This window comes from Bos grunniens, chromosome 14 (assembly GCF_055505025.1).
Source record: "Bos grunniens cultivar Pamir isolate PY7600 chromosome 14, Bosgru_T2T1.0, whole genome shotgun sequence".
Lineage (NCBI taxonomy): Eukaryota > Metazoa > Chordata > Mammalia > Artiodactyla > Bovidae > Bos > Bos grunniens.
Window position 1 is genome coordinate 20,721,746 of NC_141178.1, and position 27,757 is coordinate 20,749,502.

General features: G+C 36.3%; 1 protein-coding gene across 11 annotated transcripts in view; it reads right to left on the reverse strand.

Annotated features, from left to right (window-relative positions):
- Positions 1-423: 423 nt before the first annotated feature.
- Positions 424-27,757, reverse strand: part of AZIN1 (antizyme inhibitor 1) — a 30,948-nt gene continuing 3,614 nt past the window's right edge. Inside the window, exons 2-13 of one of the 11 annotated variants that reach the window (XM_086336237.1) lie at positions 25,809-25,946; positions 17,948-18,093; positions 12,447-12,644; positions 10,970-11,143; positions 9,641-9,813; positions 7,929-8,063; positions 6,257-6,338; positions 5,817-5,891; positions 5,065-5,227; positions 3,738-3,850; positions 2,948-3,162; positions 424-2,741 (exon numbers count right to left, since the gene is read on the reverse strand). In XM_086336237.1, the coding sequence (XP_086192363.1) occupies positions 2,630-2,741; positions 2,948-3,162; positions 3,738-3,850; positions 5,065-5,227; positions 5,817-5,891; positions 6,257-6,338; positions 7,929-8,063; positions 9,641-9,813; positions 10,970-11,143; positions 12,447-12,548 (1,344 nt within the window). In that variant the 5' untranslated portion in view covers positions 12,549-12,644; positions 17,948-18,093; positions 25,809-25,946 and the 3' untranslated portion in view covers positions 424-2,629. Of the gene's footprint in view, positions 2,742-2,947; positions 3,163-3,737; positions 3,854-5,064; positions 5,228-5,816; positions 5,892-6,256; positions 6,339-7,928; positions 8,216-9,640; positions 9,814-10,969; positions 11,144-12,446; positions 12,645-17,947; positions 18,094-20,254; positions 20,309-25,808; positions 25,947-27,757 lie in introns of those variants that run through there. The other 10 variants (XM_086336233.1, XM_086336243.1, XM_086336241.1 and 7 more) reach the window with 10 other exon arrangements.

Here is a 27,757-nt window from a genome sequence, read left to right on the forward strand (position 1 = left end):
ACCTGTTAACTACTGTGAGGAAATTGAGAGTAACTCCCCAGAAAGGGACAAAAAGACAACTGGTGTGACTTTTTAAATCTAAATTTGCATTCAATGATATCAGTGCCCATCTTATTTAGAAGGAATACCTAGCTTAATTTATACAGAACTATTTAAGTCTAAACACTGTTCAGAAGCTGGTGAATTAATGTGTCTAAAAAAATGCAACCCTAGAAAAATCTTTGTGACCACATATATATATTGATTTTATCAAAGACTTCAGTATTCCATATGTAATACCCAGAATCATTTTATCAGATTCAATTTGTTACTATGTAATAAAGTAAGTAAGATTCTGAAAGAATGCTTGCAAGTCAATGTACACAAAGCTGGTAAGTAAAATTTCAACTCTTTCGCAACAGAAGCCAAAGCAGAACTAAAACATAAGGAGGAATTAAAAACATTTTATCTGTGTATTCAGAATCACACACAAGTTACCTTTACAGTTCAATTTACTATATAGAAATCATTTGGGTTTTATATTTTCAGTTAAATTCTGAACTTACAATATTGATTAAAAAAAAAAGATTGTTACATTAATTCAGTACTTTTTTTTAGCATATCAAATTGAAATACATTAAGATCAAACTTTAGATTTATGGCAAACAGTCTTCAAATACAACACAAACATTTTTTAAAGTTACCGTATCGTTCACATGTGGTACCTGCAACTCTGAGCTGTTATACACAGAATAGCTCTCCTTTAAATACGGCAAAACTGACATGCCATGAAGCTCAAAGTTGTATAGTCAAGCCAAGGACTCAAAGTTGTACCATCTCTTAAAAGATTTGGCATTTCTGAACCAAAAAGCACAACATGTAAAGAAGGTTAGGAGCAATTCCTCCTCCTCATTACAGTTAAAAAAAGTTGCATGGTAGCTTGGAATTTTGCATAAAACCCCACATTATACCTTGGAAAATTCCAAGGGTAATTAGATGACAATGGACTGGAGTCCTTTTTCAATTAATAGAACCCATAAAATTCAAATGGGAATTAATCAAATCAAAAATATTAAGCACCTACTGGTTTAAGAGATTGAAATTTATTAGATTCATGATCAATTTCTTTTCACCTTGAAATCAAGGTGTAAAAACCAGCTATTAAGTGCATTCCAAACTTCTCCTATGTAACACATGCAGAATTTTCTGTCCATTGGCACCAAAGTGAAGTCACATTTCCTCTTGGAAGACAGAAATTCCGCATCTGAACATAGAACAAGTTAGGAAAAAATGACCCCTGTTGTTTACTTTATTACTATTGTGATTCTGAGATCTAGGATTACTAATATACTAGCCATGAACAACGCCTGGCAACAACTGTCAGGTTAGTGACTCTTAACTCACTTCCCCAATCACCATAAAATTTTAGTATGCAAAGAATGAAAACTAATTACACTAAGCTGCTGAACAAATGGGAAATAACAGGAAACTAAGTGAACAACAAAACAAATCCTAAGTTTGAAATCACTGCAATCGAGAAATTGAAAATAGGTGTGCTTCACCCCATCCCCCTCACAACTCTGAATTTAAATAATATTCCGTGCAAAGGAGCATCAGGTTTCTGGATATAGATGTAGCCCTTCTTTAAGATTTAGTGCGCAGCAGAGTTTTCTGCATTTCCCTCCCCAAAGTTTATTCCAAGTATTTAATAGAATCTTCCATTTCAGCCAAAAGATTTGCGACTCAAAGATTTACTAAGGTACTCTATGCATTCTATCTATACAGAAACACCTATTAATTATTACAATTGGTTTATGCAGGATTAACATTTTTGGTGTTAAAATTGTTAAACATCATGCTTACTGCACATCAACTCTCCATAATGAATCTGAACATCACAATGATTTACCAAACATTTTACTTAAATTACTAATTAAATAACTGAAAAATGTACTAAGCCAAACTAAACTTAAATGGGCTATAAAGGAAAATAACCTTCGAAACAGCCCAGATACATATCTATTTCAAAACTACCTTTGCTAGCTAGCCCCTTTCCCAAAATTTTAGCCTGAAAAAACAGTAAAATCTACACAAAATTTTATTGCAATCATACAAGGGTTACATTAGGTCAAATACAACAAATACTATGATGCAATTTTACATTTATTAAACTACAGTTCAAAGCACAAATTTACACATTCTAAATACACTAAACGTATCTAATGAAGTTACACTGGTCTTCCACTGACATTTGATATATCTGGGTGAAAGACATTAACTTTACAAGACTTTTTAACACGAATCCTTAGTATAAAAACTGTGTACTTGTATGTAAACGGTTTAATGGGGAACCCAATTAATGGGCTTCCATCTCCACTAAGTCATCCATTTTGTTGCATATTTTATTTTAAACGCTTAAGGGGTAGGGCAAACTGGTAGGTTTAAATCTGGATACATTATCTTAATCTCCCAATTACCCCCAGTGAATTATAGAGCTGATTTTGTCTGGTCCCAAATAGCTATTACTAGTAGTTTTTGTTTCCAAGAGAATTAACAGAATAAGATTGTTCAAATTTTTTCCACACTGGAATGTAGACCAGACAAGCTTATTAACCTGCAACTTCAGATCTACAGAAGCGTTAACACCTGCTTAAGCTTCAGTGGGAAAGTTGTCTTCTTGGCTCAGCTGAATGCAAGAAGGCACAAAGAAAAAGCTCTTCATTGTTGTGTCTGAAGTTGCCCCAGCGTCCTGCATCTCATACCTAAGGGAAAAATCAAGACATCTGAGTTTAATCACAAAGACCACACAACAGACAATGAAAAGAACTATAAAATAACTAGTCTTCCAATTACGCTTAAAAGGTCATTCTGTTATTACTTTTAAGTTGTGCATTCATTATAGAATTAAAACCAGCAAACCCTGTCACTTCAAATATCCAATCTGCTTTAAAAAAATAATCCGTCTTACCAATCACTGTAGGACATCATGTAATAAATAGCTGGCCTCTGAAAATCATTGAAAGCAGATGGTTCATGGACAGAATCTGCTCCCATGTTATCAAAGATAAGCCAATCTCCCACATTCAGCTCAGGAAGAAGACAGTTTTCCACAATTTGATCAAGCTCATCACAGGATGGACCCCAAAGGCTGCTTGTAAACAGAGGCTCATCTGCCTTGTATTTCTGTAGGACAAAAAAGTATTTTTTTGTTAAGCTTTTAACTCAAGCAGGCAATGAACTTGAAGGTGGATAAGAGCGTTTTTTCACCATTTCAAATCAAATGTGGCCCTGAAGAAAGGCCTAGAGCCAAGGGCAGTGATACTCCTCCTTAACTCCATGTAAGGCAGCAATTTAGAGAACAAAGGACTTAATAGGACTCAGAAAAATACAAACCCTCAAAAAAGGGGCAACCTTCCCCCATTCTAAAATATTTCTTTGAAATTGGGATGAGGGCTTCCTGGTGACTCAGTGGTAAAGAATACCGCCTACTAATGCAGGAGACACGGGTTTGATCCCTGATCTGGGAAGACCCCATGTGCCACAGAGCAACTAAGTCCGTGCATCACAACTATTGAGCCTGTGCTCTAGAGCCTGGGAGCTCCTGGTTGCCACAGCTAGAGAAAAGCCTGTGCAGTAACGAAGACCCAGCATATCCAAAAATAAATACAATTTTTAAACTGGGATGCATCCTAAAAATAACAGCTCCATTCAGAAACTGCCAAATAAGCAGGTTTTATAATATTTGTAATAAAACTTGCCTTATGAACCTCTGGAATGGTATTTAAGTCCTCAGACAGTTTACTTGCAAAAGAACCATAAACACCATCATTCATATAATACATGAAGGCTGGTTCATCACTTCCGGTCTTTCCTACTGTTTAAAAAAAAAACAAAACACAAAAACAGGAAAAGCAAAGATGAACTTACAGTAAAACAGCTAAAAGGCACATCAAAGTCTGAATTAGTATTTATAGAATTGACTCATAGGTTTCACATTCTTCAAAATATACTGATATATACTGACATAACTTAAAACTGTTAACTTAAAATATTGAACACACTTCACCAAGGATAACCAATGAACACATTAAAAAAAAAAACGGCTCTACATCATTACTCACCAGGTAAATGCAAATTAAAACTACACTGATACACCATAATACACACCTACTGAGTGGATAAAATTTAACAATGACCAAAAAAAGAAATTAGCAAAGGTGGGAGCAATCAGAACTTGCATATATACATTGCCAGCAGAGGAGTAAAATAGCAACACCATTTTGAAATCTTTGTGAGCACCTACCCTCTGACCCAGCAATTCTATTCTTACATCATTCACCTAAGAAAAATGTCCACAATACTTGTAGTACTGTATAATAATGTAGTAACAGTAGTTCTGCCCTTAATAGCCAAAAACTGGAAACAATCAAATATTCATGGCAGGAGACTGGAGACAAAGTATATGCATTCAAACAGTGGAATATTAATTGGCAATAAATGTAAAATGAAATGCTCTACCAAATATTATACTGAGCTGTCTTAAACAGAAGAATATACATGATCCCACTTACAAGAAGTTCAAAGGCAGTCCAAACTAATCTATGCTGGAAAAATAATAAAAATTGAACAAAACTGAAATAAATTTTAAGATATGAAAATTATTTTATTTTGATAGGGATAAGATTGTACTGGTTCTTAAAGGGAATCAATCACCTGGGGAAGTTTATCTAACATAAGCCTATCTAAACATCAGCTTTGAGGAAAATTATTTTATTTTGATAGGGATAAGATTGTACTGGTTCTTAAAAGGAATCAATCACCTGGGGAAGTTTATCTAACATAAGCCTATCTAAACATCAGCTTCGAGAAGAGTCTGATGGAGTGGAATGTTAGCTATGGCATTCAAAAGCTATAGCTTTTTGAAAAGCTCCCTAGCTCCTCCCTACAGATGGATGAAGAACACCCATAACATCAAAACCCATCAAATGTCCAAAATTATATTTACATGTGATAGTATCTAATGAACTCATCTTCAAACTAATTGGAATTATTTACTAACAGAAAACTATAAACTTTGTAACTTACCTCCAGAGGAAAACTTATCATTTTCAACAACTTTCTTTGCAACGATATTAACTGCAAGTGTAAATGCAGAAGACACAAAGTAGCTTCCAGGTTCAGAAATTATCTTGATGCCAGATCCTTCAGGAAAGTAGACATCCAACAAAGGGCTGATAACATGATTAACCTATGGATTTTAAAACCCATATTATGGTTTTAATATTGGATTGGTTAATTCACAACATTAAGAGATTAACAGCAATTAAATTTTTTAGGAAAATTAAGTAGCTGAATTATAGACTATGACGCTTAGAAATAAAGCAGGCTTTCAAGTCATCCAAGTTGATTTTCTAACTATCAGAATGGCATTAATTTAAAAAGTTATAATTCCAGTGGCAAATGGCTCCTGGTGATTGAAAAGTCATTGTTTATAGCTATATTCAATAACTAGTGATGAAGGAGCAAATTTCCAATCAATTTCTATACCAGAGGAAGGTGAGAACTGATATGTACATGGATAAAACAATTCAAGCTCTGTAAGTGATGAATGAATGAATCATTGTCATCAAGCACTGAAAACACACTTTCCATGATAAAATTATGCTACAGAGTTTAAACTTTTCCAAGGTCTTCCATTAGCTATTCATTTTCTTACAAATTTTACACAATGTTACAGCTTTAGTTCTGCTCTACAAACTCTAGTCTACATATCCACCATGTAAGTAGAAAGGAAAGAGAGATCAGTCCAGGATGTCGACCCACTGAACAATGTTTACCTCTTCCAGTTGAAACTCAGTTCCTGTGAAGCCCCCACCAATGTCTAACATGTTCATTGTGAAGCCAAATTCTCCCTAGAGATGCAGGAGGGGAAAAAAAATCTTTAAACGCTTTTCCAAATTGTAATGCATATAGGGACATCACACACACACAAAAATCCTCTAAGGGAGGTAAATAATCTCTGTTCTGACCTTTAGTAAATTTATTGCTTTCTACTAACAGAGGCGGATTATTTCATTGTATTTTCCTGCTATTCTCTGTACTGTCTTTAGACACATACAAGTAAGTTAACTATTGCCTCTCTCTACACCCAGGTTTTAAAATGTGCATGTCTTAAATAAGTACGATCAGAATACTTTAGAAGTAGAAAAGAAGCTGAATATTTGTCTTAAATAACATCTTGGCTTAAATATCAAAATAATTTAAGCGAAAAACTTACAGCCATGTCAAACACACATCGCGCATCAGATAGAGCATGTACATATACTTGAGATTCTTTGCAAGCACTTGAAACATGAAATCTGAAAGACATAGAGTAATAAATTTGAAGCTGCAGCAAATTTTAGAGGCCGTTCCTTTCTAACTCACCATATTCACACAAAAAAGTATTCACATTAACTTTACTCAATATTTAAAGCTTTAGAAACATGAACCTCTAATTACCCAAGTTACAATACCAGCCTTTTAGAAAAGGTAGTGTTTGGGTAATAATTTTTTTAATAATAAGTTATCAGTTATATTTCACAGCTATCAGACAGGGACACGCTTTTCATATGGTAAAGTAACAATAAATTGTTACTTTACTAAAAGTAACAATCACCCAATAAAACTGGGTGACAAAATCTTCAATTTTGAATGCACAATATTACCTGAAAATATACAAATCTATTGTGGGACTTCCCTGGTGGTCCAGTGGTTAAGAACCCACTTGCCAACACAGGTTTGATCCCTGGTCCGGGAAGATCCCACATGCCACAGAGCAACCAAGCCCTTGAGCTGCAACTACTAAAGCTCACGCGTCTCCTGTGCTCCTCAAGAGAAGCCAGAGTAACCTCCACTCTCCAGAATTAGAGGAAGCCAGCTTGCAGCAAAAGACCCAGTGTAGCCAAACAAATCTTTTTTTAAAAAAAGTATCTATTGAGAAATAAATACAAGTGAACATTAATTCAGTTGAGCAATACTGATAATTGTTAGTACTGCTCATTAATAGTGGTATTTATCAAAGATTCGGACTATTTAAATTTGAGGGAATTCCCTGGTGGTCCAGTGGTTAGGACTCTGCCCTTCCACTGCAGACCCTGCAGTGGAACCCTGTGTTTGAACCCTGTCGGGAAACTAAACTTTGACAAGCCATGCTGCAAGACCAAAAATTAAATAAAATTAAATTTAAAAGTTTAATTAAAACATGGTCCTTTCCGTATCAATTGTGGCAGTGGTTACAAAAACGTTAAAATTCACAGAATACACCTCAAATCAATTGTCCTGTGTGTTAACAATAAAATTAACTGAAATATGAAAACTCTCAAATACTATCAATATTGTCAGCTAAGGTAGAATTAAGTTTAACAGTGGTGATTCTTTATCCATCTTTATGAACAATTTTAAAATCTGGCAGTCACTGCTCCAAATCTGATTCAGATCATGGTTCAGAAACTATTATCAAATCATTAACTCTCTGGGTCTTAGTTTCCTCATACATAAAAACTGAGAGGATAAAATAGTCTACTGATTTTTTGAAGTGCCTCTGAGGGATTAAACAGGGGAAAATAAAAAGTCTTGGGATGGGAAAAAGAAAAACTGAAATGACATGTCCAACAACCATTTTGGTATTCATCAGAATTCTAGTAAATTCTTCCATTCAACTTAAAAAGAAGTGATTTAAATTACTAACTGAACTGTTATTTACTATTTCCTCTCTTAACTAGGTGAAGGAGAGGTACATACAAGTACAAAATAGTATAAAGATAAACATTTATTTTCCTAAACTAAGAAAACTATGTATCATAAATCAGAAATTTAATCTATTAACGTTTATACAAAAGAAAACTTAAACTGGTAAACAGAAAGACTAAGATTATCACAACAAAATGAAGTTTAAAACAACTACTCACTTAACTCCAATAATTTGGACATCAAGTTCCTTAGCACATTCCAAAAGATGCCTACAGTTCTTCAGGGTAGTGCCAAACTTCATGTTACCCTCTCCACCTCCAATACTATCTTCTGTTGCAATATGTAGTAAGACCCTAAGAGAAGGGGAAGATGATTGGGGCAGAGTTGGTTTACATCATCATCAGCACATGTGAAGCCTGAAGATTGTAGGAAGTGTGTTGATAATGTTGTCAGTGCTCCATAATCCAGCGTCGGATGAATCAAGTGAACCTAATGAGAAACAATCCTGTATAGAGAAAAAACTAGCAATTAGGGACTAAAGCATGACGCTTACAAGGATGGGAATTTGGAAAATGCAGGAAGTTAAGACTCTGTTGTAGCAGCAAGAGTTGGTTGGGCTCTGTAATGAAAGACGACATTACTTTCAAATGAAGTCCATCAGTCCATAAATCCACCTAGAAAGACTAAATTGAATAGCAATGCCATTACTGTCTTTCAGTAAAAACGATCAGGGCTTTAAACACTTCAAACTTCCTAAAAAAGTTCTAGCTAGCTAACTTTCTACCACTTATTCGGAACCATTCCTCCAATTAATCACATAGATCTAACAAGAAAAAAAATTTTTTTAACGTATCTTAACAGCAGCCTTTTAGACTACTGATTCAAATATATTTGGTATTTCCTTCCAAACCATGACAACCATGACAAAGTGATCAAGACTGTCAGGCAATCTCTGAGTAACCACAAATCACTTAAAAAAACAATTATACAAAACTGTTATTTGTAAAAGCAAAATTATTCTACCTATAGAATACCTTTCAAAGAATACCATTAAAGTCAGTAAGAAAATTATCAATATAAGGAAAATATGGACATGATACACATTTTTGGTAACATATAACACACAGTAACTTATTAAAAAGCAAACTGTGTACTAGTATACTTTTAGCATAGGCTATATAAAATCCTCTTGATATACCAGTTCATGGTAATATTTATTTTGCCTTAAAATTTGTTTTTCGTTTAAAGCATGGTGAACTTACATTTTATTTATGTATTTTTTGGCTGCACTGTGTGGTACGTGGGATATTCCCCAACCAGGGATTAAACCCATGCCCCCTGCCTTGGGAGCTCAGTCTTAACCACTGGACCACGAGGGAAATCCCAAAGTTTTGTTTTTAAACAGTAGAGTTTTTAGTTGCAAAATAATCTTGGGACCCATGTAGGATACAAGTAAAAACGTTAAACTTCCTGTTTGAGGAGAAGGGACTTAAGGACTAGTTTCCTAAGACACTGACACAAAGGACAACCATCTAAGAAACCGAGGCTAAGGGCAGATTAAACCCTCAGTTAAAAGGAAAAAGGCTGAGAAGAACATATTCTGTTCCTAATATGACAAATAACTAGAATGGTTCATATAATTGTGAAAATATAGCCATAGCTTTAATTTGATCGTTCTACCAACCAGATTTTCCTCCTTGAATTAAAGATTATATACAATATCCCAACATATCCTTATCTCATCCTAGTTGCCCATGAAGGATCAGAAGTAGCCAATAAAAATGCTAGTAGTATTTTCCATGTAGTAAGTTGCAATAATTACAACATATAACCACTGCTCTATATAAATGCCCCCTCCCTTTCCCAGACTAAAGACAACCCCAAATCCTAGGTAAAAAAATATGCCTTTGTACCTAATTTTTACACTTACTTGGCATTTGGGTGGTTACGTGCAATTTTCTTCAATTCAACTTCATTGTCACATGTCATGATATTAACTCCAACTTTTGCTGCATACTTTATCTGAGACACTTGCTTGCAAGGACTTATGTAAATGATGTTTTCTGGAGATACACCCAATTCTTGCACTAAAGCCATTTCAGTCTAAAAACAGATTTTAAACAGTGTCATCTAAAAGGTAAGCTTTCTATTACTTTTCAATCACTGCCATATACCTTTATTTTCTGATTAAATTCAAATTATGTAAGATTAAATTAGGATTACGTATATCACAGTTCATATTCTGGTAATGCTTGCTATATTATACTCTGTTAAAAACCTTTTAAAAGGTATACAGGCATATCTCATTTTATTGTGCTCTGCAGAGAATTCCATTTTTAAAATTGAAGATTTGTGGCAACCCTGTGTTGAGTAAGTCTGCAGGCACCCATTTTTCTCAACAGCATTCTTTTTTGAGGTATGTACATTATATTTTAGACATAATGCTACTGTATACTTAATAGGCCACAACATAGTACAAACATAACTTTTATACGAACTGGGAAATAAAAAAAATTCACGGGACTCGCTCTACTGCAGTTGTCTGGAACTCAATCCACAGCATCTCTGAGGTATGCCTGTCACTACCATCAGAGAAATCTCCCAGTTTAGGATATTATCTTGCTGTCATCAGAAGTAACTTGATCAAACTAGCTCTAGGCTAAGAATGAGGAACGAATAAAAGTTTCTGATTAAAGATAAAGCTTATAAAGTCTCATCTCATCGTAATGTTCCTTTCATTGGTATACTTGAAACTTTGTAAATTTCCAGTATTAAATGGCAAATTTAAACAAGTTAAAAAATGCATCCACAAGTCAAACTTCCTTGCAATTGTTCTCCTACTGCTGCTGCTGCTGCTACTGCTAAGTTGCTTCAGTTGTGTCCGATTCTGTGCAACCCCATAGACAGCAGCCCACCAGGCTCCCCTGTCCCTGGGATTCTCCAGGCAAGAACACTGGAGTGGGCTGCCATTTCCTCCTCCAATTCTCCTACTGCTACTGGTGACCAAATGTTGTTTTTAGTTGCTAAGTCATGTCTGACTCTGCAACAGGCTCCTCTGTCCACGGAACTTCCCAGACAAGAATACCGGAACAGGTTGCCATTTCCTTCTCCAGGGTATCTTTCCAACCTAGGGATTGACCCCAAGTCTCCAGCATTGGCAGGTGGATTTCTCTGCCACTGAGCCAATAGGGAAGCCCCACCAAACACGGTCAATTTTAAAATGCTGCAGTTCAATAACAAAGTAATGAAAATGACTTACTTTACTAGAACAAGCAAATCCAGTTCCAAGAGCTGCCAAAATCTCAAGCACAGCTGGAGTGGAGTTGCACTTCACCGTATAGAACGGCTTTATCTGAGCCACTATGTTCTGCCATTGGCTGTGCTTCTTCACAATCTTTCCAAGATCTCCCACAAAAAATGCATTTTTCCCTGTCTATTATAGTTATGAAAAAAGAAACATAAGAACCACTGAAAACAGAGTATTGTTAAGTAGGAAAGAACTCCCCTTTTCCTCCACAAATGAGCCAAGATAAATACTAACATACCATCACATTTAAGGCTTGTTTCTTTTTAAACTTGACTGTTTGCTGTGCTATGCTGACATAGAAAATATTCTTTTAGATTAAAAAAATAAAAAAAAACAGTGTCAATTAGAGTGACTTTCTACTTCCGAACTGTTCCAATTTTACTTCTGGTGAGTGGAAGGGAAGGAGATTACTTATATCGTTCCATGCATTCCTTAATTGTTTAAACCTACTTTAACAGTACAGGATCTAATTCCCTAAAAAGGTGAGTAGAATGAGGAATGCTAAACAAAAAGCTGTATCCCCAACATGAACTGCAGTTAAAGACAGTAAAAGGGAACAAAAGAAATCAATTTTTAAGGAGGTAAGTTGGTAGTATTTGTAGAGGTGACAAAACTAAATTTAAAAATACGGAAGTACACTAAATGCCAGATAAATCCAAGTCCAGTGTTTAGGACTCAGTTTTCACTGCCATGGCCTGGGGTCCAATCCCTGGGTCAGGGAACTCAGATCCCACAAGCCGTAGAAAGAAAGAAAGAAAAAGTAAACTGATTTTAATTACGATCTGGGAAAAGATCATGATTGATTCTGAAGCTGGAGCTACCCTGGAGGTAGAGAGATGACTACACATACCATCCAGAGAATAAATTACCCAATGTTAGATGGCAGACAAAATCATCTTTATTTAAAACATACAACATTCAGATATTATTTGAAATGTCATGAAAATATTACTGTTTTCTATAATCCACATTATTAGAATATACTGACCAAAGACAGGCTGCCACCCTAATGTTCTGACCCAGGAAATGTACAATTGACTAAGACTAGTGACATGAGAGGCTACAGAATAGACTGAATGGTAGGACAAGTGTCATTCTTCCTCACCCCCCAAAAAAGAATTCCGATGACAGAAGAGAGCAGCAGGATTTTGCTGGTGTGAGAGAAGACTTAAACATACCTGTAGAGGTCAAGAGAAAGCTTTTTGGGTATCCTGCTACTGAACATCACTAACCTGGAAACTTCTTCAAATTTGGGGAATATAGGAAATTAGCTCCAACAAAAACAAATTCTTTCCGTAAAGCAATAAACAAAAATTACTGTATCAGTAAGTACAAAACAAAAATGATCTTAAGTAGCAGTAATGATGCTTCATATTTCAGAAATTACTATAAACACTGTATTTTAAGAAATCAAATATGACACACTTACCAGGGTATGTTCATAAACATAGTTATCAATAACATTTCCAAGGTTTGTTCCTTCATCCAACAGGCCAACGGAGTAGTTTGCATCGTCAATAAATCCTTTCATCTCAGCCGTATTCCACAAAGCCGAAAGTCATAAACCAGGAAAAACAAGAGACGGGCCACCAAGCCTTACGTCTGGGTCCTTAGAATATGCAACAAACTGTCAAAATAGAAGTTATTTCAAAGTCTGTATTATTTCATTAGTTAAACCTAATATATGAGCTGTCAGTTGGAGTGTGCTAATAAGAGGAACCTAATTTAGTGAAGAATCTGCGTAATCACTTACCATTTTCAGAAACCCTAGATCACCAAAATCCTTTCCTTAGTGCCCATTTTAAAGCAAATGTGAATTTATACATAAAAAGACAAGCTTAACATGACAGTTTCTTGGGAAGGTAGCTGAAACATGCGGAATGTTACAAATCAACACCATCACCTTATTTACATAGAGTTGCAGAGCCAGTCTTTTTATTCATCTTGTTTGTGGTTCTCCCATATAACACAAACAACTTTACTCATTTTAAGTAAAGAAAGCTAGCGAAATAAATATCTGCAGCCAAGCAATCAAAATAGTCTGAACTTCAATACACTGCCAGTCACGTAACCAGTGTGATACCAGGTAACTGCAGATAAACGTCTTCTAAGTAAAATTCTAGAGTAGGTGATGTGTAAGCAACAGGAATGGGTAAAAGTGGAGGCTGACTTCAGGAGGACATCTGTAGCTCTGATCTGGATCCCACACCACAAGCTACAACAGAACTAGTTCAATCAAGTTAACAATTAAGTCTCTTTGAGGTAAGCTTATTTGGTGAAAATGTTTCTGGAACATAAGTCAGAAAACCTAGTTCTGGCTTTGTCATTTAATAGCTGTGCAATCCAAGGTCAACTACTTCAAAAAACTGTTGTTAAAAAAAAAAATTACAATCACTTGTTTAAGTACTGACTTGAAAGAGCTAACTGCCAGAAATCCAAGAATGTCACGGCAATTTGAAACCAGGTATAAGTTAGGGACCTATATACACATCATGAACATTTATTTACTAAGAACTCTGATTTTTAAAAAGGCATCATACTGAATCCAACTCTTCCCCAAACAAATAAAGTTTCCCTCTTTCTCCACATCACCTCTGGAGCAGCCCATACCTAAGTCTATCTTCTTTGCTGAACTTACTGGTCCTTATCCCCCGGAGAAGGAAATGGCATCCACTCCATAACTCTTGCATGGAGAATTCCATGGATAGAGGAGCCTGGCAGGCTGCAGTTCATGGGGTCGCAGAGAGTCAGACACGACTGAGTGACTGACACACACACACACATACAAGGTTACTTTAGGCAAAGATTTCTTTTAACATAAAGTCTATAAACCTAACAAGTTCTCGAGACAGATGCTGTCGTTGCTCCTTGTCTGGGACTGATTTCTGGGTGCCACATTAATTTTAATGGACTTAGACCAGATCCTGGCAACATACACAGCTTTTCCTGCCTCTTTGATTACCCCCTTTCTCTTCCCCTCCCCATGCTCTATGCCAGAGTTCACCTCAAGTGGAGGCCCTTGTCCTAAAAATATACTTCATTTCAATGGTTCTCAAAAGTATCAGCTTTTTGGTTGCACCAAAACAATTCGTCAATAAGCCACAGCATTAGTCATTTTCATGAAATACACACAATATTTTAAAAACAGCAACAGCTGTATTTCCAAGGAGTCAACTATATTCAGTTTACTGAGAAAATCTTAAAATTGTTATACCAGAAATGATTTAAATCTGTGCCCATAAAGTAGACATTTAGGCTTGAGGATACATGTTTATTTTAAGCAATGTAAGACCAATCAGAACATCAATTTTAGGGGGATATTCAACTGCACTAATGCAAACAGAACGATAAAGGTTACACATTAAAAAAGATCACTTATCCTATTAATAATGAAAAATACTTAATCAAGATCTTTAGCCTAGTGTTTCAGCTCATCAGATTCCTAAGGAGTTTCTACTCTCTACGCAGTATTTACCTGGGAACCTTATCAACTATGGACCATCACAGGCAACTGCTACCAAGTAAAGTTCTAGTTTTTAAAGTCAGGACAAGAAGAACCTCAATTTCCTTCAGCTAGAGATGGTTGGATGGCATCACCGACTCAATGGACATAAGTTTGAGTAAACTCAGGGAGTTGGTGATGGACAGGGAGGCCTGGTATGCTGCAGTCCATGGGGTCGCAAAGAGTTGGACACAACTGAATGACTGAACAGGCTAATTTTCCTCCGACATTATGATCCTAAATAGTCACAAAAACATCAGGTCCATTCATCCCAGTCTTATCTGCTGAATGCCCACATTCTTCACAAATTTTTGTAGATTAAGTAAGGTTATGGTTATGTGAGTGAAAGTTGCTTAGTAGTGTCCAACTCTTTGTGACCATCTATACAGTCCATGGGATTTTCAGGCCAGAATACTGGAATGGGTAGCCATTCCCTTCTCCAGGGGATCTTCCCAACCCAGGGATCGAACCAGGGTTCTCCTAAGGACTTTTTCAAACTATTTTCAAATTATATAATCTACAGATTCAGTCAAATCTCACTGCCTGCTAAACTAGCTTAATCTAAAAGCAAACATTTTTTATAGCAGTGTGCCAAAAACTTTGTACAATATTCTCTTAACCCTCAAAAGCCACTATGACAGTATTATTCCATTTTATTGAGGCACAGAAAAATCAGGCTAGCTTGGGAGATGCTGATGACAAAATTACAGGCATATCTTGGAGAAACTGCAGGTTTGGTTCCAGACCATTATAATAAAGTGAGTATATCATTAAAGCAAGTCACATAAATGTTTTGGTTTCCCCATTCATATAGAAGTTCCGTTTATACTATTCTATAGTCTATCAAGTGTGCAAAAAAAAAAAAAACCAACAACAAACCCCACCAAAACCCCAATGTACATACCTTAACTAAAAAATAATGCTCTTGGAAAAATGGCACCAACAGATTGCCAAAAACAAGGTTGCCACAAACCTTTAATGTATAAAAAATGCAACCTTTGCCAAGTGTAATAAATCCAACACAACTCTCAGGCTCTTTGATAGAGACAATGACATCCCCAAATCAATTAACCATTTCTCAGACATATGAACTCCCACAGTTGTTAATAAACTCTACACTATATTCATATATGGTACCAAAACAGCCTATCATGCCTTCTTACAGTCTTCACACCTTTCTTAAGACTAGTTCCTACATAACAACCTTGTTCCTTCTATATCACTTGCCTAAATTCAGGTAAACCCTAAACTTTTTCCTTTTTTTAATCTTATCAAGAGTTTACATGCAATAATGTACAACCTCATTCTGACGAATGTATATACCAGTATAATCACCACTATCATAAAGATAAATTTCTTCATGTCCTTTTGTCCACCTCAGGCAAACATCTGCTATCATTACAGACTCTTGTAGAAGTGCAAGAATTTCAAATATAAATAGTAAAGGTCAAACTAAAACAGCTGACAAATAAATGTACTATTAATACAAATAAAAATATGTTAAAGTACTTCTTGCTCTAAAGGAAAGACTTAAGAGTGCATGTAGAGTGGCTGTATTCCCATCACTGAAATAGAACTCTCACTTCTGAAGTAACCATAGGGTTAGTTTACCAATCCCAATCTGACTCACAAAAGGACTGTGACAAAAAAATACAATTTGCCATATTGGCAGGACTGACAAAAAGGATTTGGGGACTAACACACTTGAGACCACTAAAACAGGTGTTAACATAGTATTTTTTACTTCCTTAATTATACTGAGCGCTGCAGTAACAGTTGATTAAAACCAATCTAATAACATCTATCCTTAAAAGAGGGTACATGTGGAGCTCCATCTTGGTTTATCTTCTCAGATGCTCCCTAGGAAGGTCTTGAGATTCCTGGCGCATGGTAGGTGCTGACAAACAGACGGACCAAGGACAACTGATTCTAAGAATGGGAGTTTTGAAACTTAAAGTTTGTGGTGGCAACAGCAAGGAATGCCCTATAGTGTGTTGGAAAAAAAGGTCCATCTTTCACATCTTAAAAGGAGCCAAAACCTTGATATACACAAGTGACCCACATGTAAAAGCAAAAGTCAGTTAAAAACTAAAAGCTATGTCCGGAAAAAACTGTTTCCTCAAAAGAATCCACCAAACACAAAAACCTTCAGGAAAGCTAGTTTCTAACAAATTTTAAGCCAACAAACCCTGTGCTCAAAAGAAACATTCACTTGGAAGCCCAGTATTTCCAACAACTGAAAAGGCTTAAGTAGGTGGATAAGCGTAGGCTGATCTTGCTTGAGTCTTTCCTACGCCCAATCTCACTGAAGCAGTCCTAAAAAGCAGTTCATAATCATACCCTCAGAAGTCTACGCTTGCAATTTTCTTCACATGTAAGCAAAAATAGTTTAAAGTTCACTGCTGCAAAAAGGCTTATGTGCTACATTTCTGCTTTACAAGACACTGAAGTAAAGAAATATTTGACTGAAATATTTTCAAGAGGCATATAGTTACTTGGTGATAACATTAAACCAAAAATCTGACACAGCATGTTCTAGGGAGTTAGAATGAAAATAAGTGTGTATGTGCTGGGGGTGAGCAGAGTTTACTCTATGCCAGATCGGCCAAGTTAATCTACAAAACAGGGAATTTATAGGAATCTCTCTGTTAAGAGTGCAGACTTAAGGACTTTCCTGAGGACCCAGTGGTTAGGACTCTGTGTTTCCACTGCAGGGGGCCTCGGTTTGATCCTGCAAGCCAGGTGCAAGGTCCAAAAAAAAAAAAAAAAGCAGCAGACTCAAACCCAAGTGATACCAAACTCCTTCACCTTGATCCAACACAACTTACTGTGCCATTTTTTAAAATGCTGTATAAATCAGAAATAGAACTGATTTACTCGTTTTAGCATGTTATAGACCACTATATACTACAGCCTAGTGTTGCTGGACATTGATTTATTTTCACATTAAACTTTAGGAAATCTACTCCATTTAAATCTTAGGTTCTCCTTAAAATGCTTTGTAACTTAATAGCAAATCCATTTTTAATAGACGCTCCCAAATTTATTATTATCAACAGACTCTAGAACGTGCTCTCTACTCACAACAGCCTTTAGGCTATTTTGACAAACAAACATCTTAATATATGGTGAAAGAAAGCTCAGCTTATTTTACACCAATACAACTGCTGCAATCACAATACTACATTTATAATAAGTAATTTCCTCTTGGACATCATAGCTGGGAAGAAAAAAGTGTTTAACAGTCCTTATTTACACCTTTATATTGGTGTTTTTTGATAATACATTTTTTAGGAAGAGCTGCCAAGGAAAGAAAAGGCTCCCAAGAACCACACTGCTCCCTAGAGCCTTCATGACTCCTCATGTCATGGAGAGGGAAACTCCAACAGGAGTGGCTGCAGCAGCTGGGCACCTGCTTTGTTACACACCTGCTACAAAGGCTTCTACAGTTGATTGTACTTCAGAAGAAACTGATACATCTCTCAAATAATCACAAGATAATTCTGGCAGCAACAGCCCACTTGACACCAAGCTGGATGAATATGAGTCTCGGATTTCTGAAGTGAAGACCTCCCTGGAAGTAGAACAGGGAGAGCTGAAAAGTTGAGAGTACTGTTTCAGAGACATCTAAGCAGGAAACCCAACCTTAACACATCACCAGTTTTCTAAAAGGAGTTTTACTCATTAAAAATGAGAATGTAAGATATTTTGAAATTTACACTACTACTATTACCCTGGAGAAGCCTAAGGCTATTTCTACCTTTTTAATTATTTTTTGCATAGGCATTTGATGACTTAGAACTCAGCTCACAGCTTTAAAGTAGACACAACGCAGGACTTCCCTGGTGGTCCACTGGTTGAGACTCCACACTTTCACTGCAGGGAGTGTAGGTTCCAACCCTAGTCAGGAAACTAAGATCTCTCTTGCAAAAAAAAAAAAAAAAAAAAGCTGTCAAAAATCACCTTTGCCTTCTACATCCCACAAAAAAATGTTACTTATCACACAGCATACCTTTAGAAATAACTGGTCACAAGAGCAGAAGGATGACATTGGCACTAAAAACATGAGATCTGGAGCAGGCCTCCAGGAAGGAGCTCCAGGAAGCCACACACCAGAACTGGTAGGTGAGAAGTGCCAATAAATCTGTGTGATCATAAGCCCATATAAAAATTTTCCATGCTGGATCAAAAATAAGTGATGGATTTAAAAAAAAAGTGATGGATAGTAACAGCCTATTTTGAGTACTTAGGATATCAAGACAGGGGTTGCTTTCACTGACAGTTAAAGAGGAAAGCCAATAATGACAATAAATACCCTTCAGTTTTTCAGGTGATAAGGATGAAAAAAACTTTAGAGTAAGAACACTAAGGTGACTGCTGAAGAATTACTTAAAAAAAAAAAAAAAACAAAACCCAGAAGACAAGAACAAGAATGAACAGGAGGTAGATAAAGGGGGAGGTGACACACAAATCCTAAAGGAAATTAGCCCAACAGGCTAAGTTTGAAATGCTCAGGTAAAGGCTGCTCAATGCAAAATGCTTCCCATTAAATTCTATAATACATCTTAATGAGAAAAGAATTTCACAGCAATATACTATTGCAAGTGATTGACAAGATTAGGCTCCCTTAATAAAAAAAAGTGTCTTCACTATTTGATGTGAAGACTAAATTTTTTTCTAGAGCAAGTGTGTACCTGCATGGAAGTAAACTATGTAAATCCTTACGGTAATTAAAATGTAGTAACACTGCAAATAACTATTGTAATGCAACATGAACAGCACCAAATACATAACCATTTTAATTCCGAGCTTTCTAGTTTTCCTGCTGCAGCACGGGGAAATTCCCTTTAAACAAATGCACTGAACTACTGTTTTGAATACCCAAGGGCAGATCTCACTGCCACCTCACCCAGAGGAAAACTTATTTTTATTATACAAAGCACATGTACATTACAATTACTGCACTACACACCAGGCAGAGGACTGAATACCTTAGAAGCCCCTGTACATCATTACTGGGTAGTTGTGGTTGTATCCCCTCATCTCCTATAGAATAAACATGTTCAGACTTTTCTAATCATCATTCCCCTGTTATTTAATCTTTTTATTCCCCTATATGCCCATAAAACATTGGCTTTATTGGTTTTGAACCATGAATGGAATCACTGTTTTCCTACTATAACTTCTTTTGCTCAACTTGAAGTTTCAATTCCTTCACACAGACAGACAGGACTGGAGTCTGTTAATTTTCACTGCTGTGCACTATTCTTTATAGATGTACAACAGGACCTATGGGCTATATTGTTTATAAACACCATACGTAAAGTAGCTCAGTTGGGTCTGACTCTCTGCGACTCCACGGACTGTAGCCTACCAGGCCCCTCCGTCCACAGGATTTTCCAGGCAAGAATACTGGAGTGGGTTGCCATTTCCTTCTCCAGGAGATCTTCCCGTCCCAGGGATTAAAGCCGGGTGTCCCGCATTGTAGGCAGACGCTTTACCAGGGAAGCCCTAAACACCATATAATCTCTTGCTATTATTTATGTACCCAAGAGGAGCATTACTCAAATTACAGTCCATAGGACTTCTCTGGTGATCCAGTGGTTAAGAGTCTGTGCTCCCAATGCAGAGCATCCAAGTTCAATCCACGGTCAGGGAACTAGACACATGCTGCAACTGGCACAACTAAGACTCGGCACAACAAAATAAATATTTAAAAAAAAAAAAAATGTTACCTGCAAACTAGCTGGTCCACAAATTAACAGCCAAGTAGTGTGCCACCTGACATTCTGCAACAAGAGCCTATGTTACCGACTGGGAGTTTAGGGAGCATCAGTCTAGGTGCTGCAGTCTAGGGCCACGTACCTGGGAGTGAAACTGCTAGTCTGTTACAGAAAAACTGTTTTTAAGCCTTTTGTTCATTTTCCTATTTGTGTGTGGGGTGGGGGTGGGGGGATGTCTTTTTCTTTTCTTCACTTTTTCTTACTGACCTATAGGAGCTCTTCCAGAACTTAGGATAGCAAATCTCACTTTGAGTTTTAGTTTGCTATCAGTAGCCATGTTGAACATACTAGGACATCCCATCCTGCTTTTGGTCATGTCAAATATCACATGGCAATCATACTGAACCCAGATGATTTGCTAAGATATACTAATTTAGCAGCTCTTTACAAACTGGGCACTGAAGGATCTTTGTAATAAAAAACAAGAGATAGGGAATTTCCTGGCAGTGCAGTGTTTAAGACTGTTTCTACTGCAGAGGCCATGGGTTCGATCCTTGGTTAGGGAACAAAGGTCTCGCAAGAAAAGTGTAGCCAAACAATAACCCATAGTCATATATTTAATGTAAGCCTAATATTAATTTCAGTCTGATGAGCACATGAAGGCAGCAGTGAGCTTGATTTTAAGAACATGCTAGGCAATGCAAGAATTCTTCAACAAGAATAGGAGACTGAAAAGCCTCTACAGTTGAGGAATAGCTTTTTACTAGACAAATCTAAGGAGAAAGATGAGAGTGTGTAATTCCTATGATTCTTACTAATAGATATTTTAAGATTAATACAACTAATACTACTCAATGATGCTGTCCAATAGAATTTTCTGTGATGATCTGTCACCATCCAAAACAATAGCCATTAGTCATATATAGTTCCCAAGCACTCAAATGCATCGAGCATCTGAACAACTGATTTCAATTCACAAGTTTACAAAACTAGACAATAAAGGAAAAAAAGTCAAAACTTCACACCAAGTAAATCCTAGAGAAATGAAATGCATGCTTACATAAGATAATAAAGGTGGGAAAAGTTTAGAGCAGAGCATTCCGGAAGAGTTTATCATCTTGGGTCCTGCTACAAGTCACTCAGATACAGGCATTGAAGACCTTGTGGTGGCTGGGTATGGTTTGGGCAGACTGAACATCATCGGCCTAATCCTTCGCAACTCAGCATGCTGTACAAGTATTTTCTATTCATGCCACAATGTTCTTCACATTATTCACTGGATTAGAAAAAAAGGATGGCCAAATCGCTGTTTCAGTTAGCTTGTGACAAATTGCTTAATTAAGTGTGCACAGATGACCCTGGAATGGAGGTGAAGGACAAAAGGATCTGTGTTTTCTAGTAGGTGAGAGCATTTCACTTGCAACAGCTCCTTATGCTGGTCTGAACAATTGGCCAGCCTAAAAGCAGCCTACAATTTACCTAGATTTTATAGTTTATAAGACACAGTTTACAGTAACAATATCTTATTTACTCCTAATCAGAAGAATTAAGTATCTCAAAATGCTTTTTTTCAGGGCAAAGAACCCTGAACTCAAAAACTCTGAAATTAAGACTAAAGAGAATGTAATGGAATACACAGATTGGTAGTGACTTTAATTTTCTCAGCTCAACTATCTTCTGTAATAAATTCAAGAACCTTTTATTCCCTTTTAAGAATGGTCTACACTGCCTGCTGCTCTATTTGGCCCTCCCAGGAAAGTCTAAATTTGCCTAAAGAAAGAGTACCATGTCCCCCAAACCCTGTTTTATCCAGTAACAGGCCATTATTCCCACTGGGCTTATACAGAATGCTTTTTTGGGGGCACTACTTTACACAGGCAATAAGATACCACTGAATACTGCTGTTTGCATGCCAAGGGGATACACTTACTTTAAAAACTAGTCCCTAAACTAGTGTGTTTCAATGATAGCTTTATTCATCACTGTGATTGTTGATGACTATCAACAATCATTAATAAAGATTCTGAATTGACTTGCATCACAGAATCTTTAAATTACACTATCTATTCTCCATAAAGAGCCAAAAACCTGCCCTTCCTACTGACAACAGTAAAACACAAAGGAACAGCTCTACACAGTAAATTCATAAAGAGCATTTTATGTTCCTACTTAAAATAACTTCAATTTAGGTAAGGCAGCCCCTTTTAAAGCATGCAGATATTAACAAACAGAAAGCTCCATCTAGATAAGTCAATTAATCAAATCCCTTTTCCATTCTTATCAACAGGAACAAAACATTAAAAGGAATATACTAATAATTTATCTGACTTCGTCATTAGATCTGCTAATAGAAGCTGCTGGTTAGGAGAATTTGGTTTTCTGAAATAGTCTTTAGAATTTTTGCACTGGGCTAATCTATTAATCATAATCAGAGCTCTAGTTAGAATAACTTGAAAAATCTAGCCCACTGAAAAACTACTGCAGCATAGAGTCTAAGAAATTTAAAAGGCACCCCACAAAGTTTTTCTACAATTTGAGCCCTTCATTAATCAGAGATATTAGTTAAGCATTAAGATATCTTTACAGTGCTCACACATACCACCACACACTATTCAAAAAAACACTTTACTATGTAAGCAATTTATAAAGTTTCTAGATACTTAATTACTATCTAAAAATTCAGATGACTACCTGATTTGAAAACCTAACTCTAAAAGTCAATCCTAGAGCTTAGACCACCTGCAAAGAAATCCTATTGGAATATTGGGAGTATGTGCTGCTGCTGCTAAGTTGCTTCAGTCGTGTCCGACTCTGCGACCCCATATACGGCAGCCCACCAGGCTCCTCTGTCCCTGGGATTCTCCAGGCAAGAACACTGGAGTGGGTTGCCATTTCCTTCTCCAATGGATGAAAGTGAAGTGAAAGTGAAGTTGCTCAGTCGTGTCCGACTCTTCGAGACCCCATGGACTGTAGCCTACCAGGCTCCTCCGTCCATGGGATTTTCCAGGCAAGAGTACTGGAGTGGGGTGCCATTTCCTTCTCCGATTGGGAGTAAAATGCAGTTCAAATAGAGCTTATTTAACTATACACTTTGCAGTGCTATGTGCCAACTGTTTTCCACAAAGGCCAGTGTGTTAAGTCTTTTGAATGACTTAAAAATTTTCAAATAATATTGTTGCTCCACAGGAGACATCTCAGGATTTCAATGTCTAGCACCTCAAAACTGCTATTGATATCTAAGGACATTTCTGGAATGTAAAATTTCTCTTGCCATCTTTACTAATTCTAGTCAAGAAACCTTTGGGGATAGACAGCTTTCTGACTTCAAAACTTCTCAGATTTTAGAATAGCAATTTAATCTATATACTTTTAATATATTATTTAACAGTCTCCATGAGGCTACGAGTCAACATGCTTATCAGAATACTTCTGCAGCAAAATTCAGGAATATTAGCACTAAATGGGATAAGTCAAAATAAAAATAGCTTCAAATTCAGCTCAGATTCAGGTCAACTTTTTGTTCCCAAATTAGGTTAGGTCATATCAAGGAAGCTATAAATTTTTTTTTTTAACCTTTTGATTTTAGAATTGTATGATTAAGAGATTGTGGCTGTAGCAAAGTACTATGAGTTAAAAGTTTCACTTAATATATACTGTACCTGGGCAGAATGAATAAGCCAGTCACTCTGGCTGCCAGAACCTGCAGAATGAATACTGTTAGCATTTTCTATCTGTGCCTATAACCACAACACCTCCACATATAAAAAAGCAGGAAATTATAACTTTCTGAATTCTACAGTATTAATTACCCTACAGACTTTTCCTTAAGCTGAATCATTTATCAATGTATGAGCTCAATGATATTGGTTTTTCAAGTCTAAGAGGAAATACCACTAGAAATATGACATATAATGCAAAGTTAAGTTTTCATTAAGAGAGACTTGAAATAAAAGAAGTCATCCTTTAATACGGTCTTGCTTAAAACAAGAAATTTGCTATGAAATTTCCACTTTAGAATCTACTTCTGACTATGGAATCAAGTATATCCCACCCAAAAAAGTTTTAAATCTTCAAGCCAACTTAGGAGAAAATATCAGATATGCTGGAAGTGGAATAGATGACTAATAAAACTAACTGGCTTGGCACTGAATTGGTGACAACTATACTTTTTAATATGCATACAAGCCACCTGGTTAAAATGCATATTTCTGATTCAGGTCTGGGTGGAATCCAGTGTCTGCAGTTCTATTCTAGGTTATGCTAATGTTCCAAAGACGAGACTGCATTAACAAAGCATGATTAAAATACTCAAAGAAAGAGAAATCAACCTATTTAGGGTTAAAGGAACTGTTCTAGTTTGATTTTCTCAGCTGTGATTTAAAAAATAAGCAATTTGCTCAAATTCACACAGCTAGAAGACCAGTATGGGAAACCCCCCAATCTGGATTTTAAATCAGTAGAACTTTTCAGAAATCATTTTTCTCTCTGTATAAGACTTAAAAAAAAAATCTAAAATTGTAATTTGAGGTTAACAGTAAATGTGTTGAAAAGGTTTCCTTTAACATACTCTATCCAATTAGATCTCTTTCTTGAAATTTTCTTGTGTTACTCCCTCCAGGTTCTCTAGACCATTTAAAAACACCCAAATCTCAACACCTAAACCCAAATTTCAACAGCTAAAAAAATCTACAAATAATAAAACAATTTTAATTAATGACCCACACAAATTTAGCAGCACACATTCAAACACTTTACTATGAAACTGCATTCTGCACCGAGGTTTAATTCAAAGTTAAATCCACACACAGAAAATCAAGTAAGCAAAGTCAAAAACTATTCTTAAAAATCTCTTGGTAAGGCAATATGCTGGGAGCTAAGCATGCATCATCACCTCTCAGTAAGACCTTTGAAAACAACCAGTTTTTCCACCAGATGAGTAGCATACAGTCATTTTGTGAAAAAGAATATCAACTCTAGAAATCACATTGTATCTGGCAAGAAGCTCATAACCAGAAAACAAGCATTAAGATTCATCTCTTAAATGCAATGCTTTAGGCCAGTGCTCTGGTGAGTAGAATGGAGAGTAGAATCTTTTACTATATTTAAAAATAAACTTTCTTTTCTGACTTAAGCCCAAATACTTGAATCTACCAAATTAAATGGTTGAATGGTGTGATAAGTTACCACCCACATTTAATTAAAAAAATAAAAAACCATCTCCAACTTATATTAAAATCTGGACTAATAAGATTTAATTGAAATTTAGCCTGCAGTATATACTTAAATATAGTAATAATGTGCACAACTGAATCAACTATATGGGTAAGTAGGGAAGTTCCTTGGTAGCCTAGTGGTTATGATTCCAGGCTTTCTCACTGGCGTGGCCTGGGTTCAACCCCTTGTCAGGGGAACTGATATGGCGCAAGCTGCAATGTATGGCCCAAAAATAGTTGGGGAGGGAGTAAGTGGTAAACACAATTTAGAGTTCTGAAAAGACTGAACAACAACTCTCCTTTACTTCTATAAGACCCTCCCTCACCCACTGCACAGATGTGAAAATACTTACATGGACAAGTTAGGAGATGGAACCCCCCTATCATCAGCTAGGTTCCCAAGGTGGCTCAGCGTTGAAGTCGAACTGTTCTCTATACAGCACTTCTCCTAGGCCCTCTGGGTAGTTGTATACTTGGTCAGAAAGTTCGCCCTAAAGAAAATAAAAATATATAAGTCATATGTTAAAAAATGCTAGGTTGTGCTTCAAGAAGGTTAAGTTGATGTAAAGATTAAGTTCAGGAAGAAGTTTCAGTTTGAAGTGTTTCATTAAAGCACATTACACAAAATGAGGTTTTTCAAAGGGTTTATCATAGTATCAAATGCTGTTTTTATACAGTAAGCATTTCCAAGCTGCAGGAATACAAAACTGAATTTGAGACCATGGTCACCTTACAAGTTGCTCTATCTACCTCACTCAGTTTCCAGGCTTCACCCAATTTCAGTTTTGCTTTTACTTACTCCAAAACCCATATTTGTAAGTGGCCTAAAATTTTTAAATGTACAAGTGCTCTCACTAACCTAACATGTATGCAAGATTTTATGTGTATCTAATAATCTGAAACTAACCAGAACCTTTCCTTTACAAATTCCAAGTTTTTCTTTGCTTAAGTATAAAATCCTACTACATATTAAAAAGAAAAACATTTTTTGTGACTTAGCTAATATACTATGTGTACCTGTGAAATAACTTTTGAGACCTGCCTTACACATCTGACAAGTAACAGATGTTTACCTCCTTCTCATTTCTAACCTTCTACATCTAAGTCACTCTACTATCACTAGGAACAACATATGAATGTAAACATGCTTGGCCCTCTACAAAATGATAATTAAGTTTTAGAAATGGTTTTTACCTATTAAGAGTTGACTGAACAGACTTATCACTTCTAACCTAAACAACTAAACCTACACTTCTACTTGTACTTCAGTCATTGCTATTTTAAAGTAATATAACCTGACAGTATTTCTAGAAGATAGGGAGTAAGGATGAAACCAGAAAAATGATGAAACGTAGGAATCATAAGAATCCAAGATTCCAGAAGTACTCTAGACACATCTTCAGCATATCTCATATCTCAACCAGGATAGAGGCACCCTTAGGGGAAGTAAAATGTTCTTCCAATCTACTAGGGGTATCCTGATCACATACTCAATGACACTTACGGATAATTAGAAAAGAATCCTATCAACATGTGACAGTGATTATTAACATCACATTAGATTCCAACTAAATACTCCAAAACAAAGGTTCCAATTCTCCCCAAACCAACGTAATTTAAGTAAATTAAAAGCCATAGCCACTGGAGACAGAGTTTATTCTCAACTATTCTTTGGAACAGGATCATTATCCTAGGTGAGATATTCCCTCCCCCTATATATCAGTAGCTATTCTGTTGCTCAGCACAACTGAAGAGCAGTGCTGTGAAATGTTAATGACATTAAACTTCAGAAATTCATGAATGTTCTTCAGTAGTATCTCTAAAACATTTCCATCTAACAGAAAAGACACTAGTAGGAAATGAAGGCTCTGAATTTCCAAAGGCACATTTTAATATAAATAAAGGGGGCACAGGGTCATTTATTTACAGGATAAACAGAATGCTCATTTGTACAGTCAAGATTAACCAACCATAAGAGGAGGTTAAATAAAAATATGAGCGGGGGCGTGGAGAAGACACAGGGAACGCTAAATTTTTCTCATTTAGAGTGGTGTTTATATCAGTTGGATCATGTACAACACTGCAATCAAATCTCTTAGCTGATTGAAGAGAATGTCCCTTGCTACACTATCTTGGCAAATAGCACAGAAAGAACCAGAGTTAACTGAGTCAGCAGGTGACCAATAAAAAGCACTAAAAACCTCCCATCACTTTGACAGTAACTACCCAGAAACTTAGTATCCCCAGTTATCAGTATGTCTCACCTTACACTGCCTTTATCAATGACTTTGGTATTCTTTCC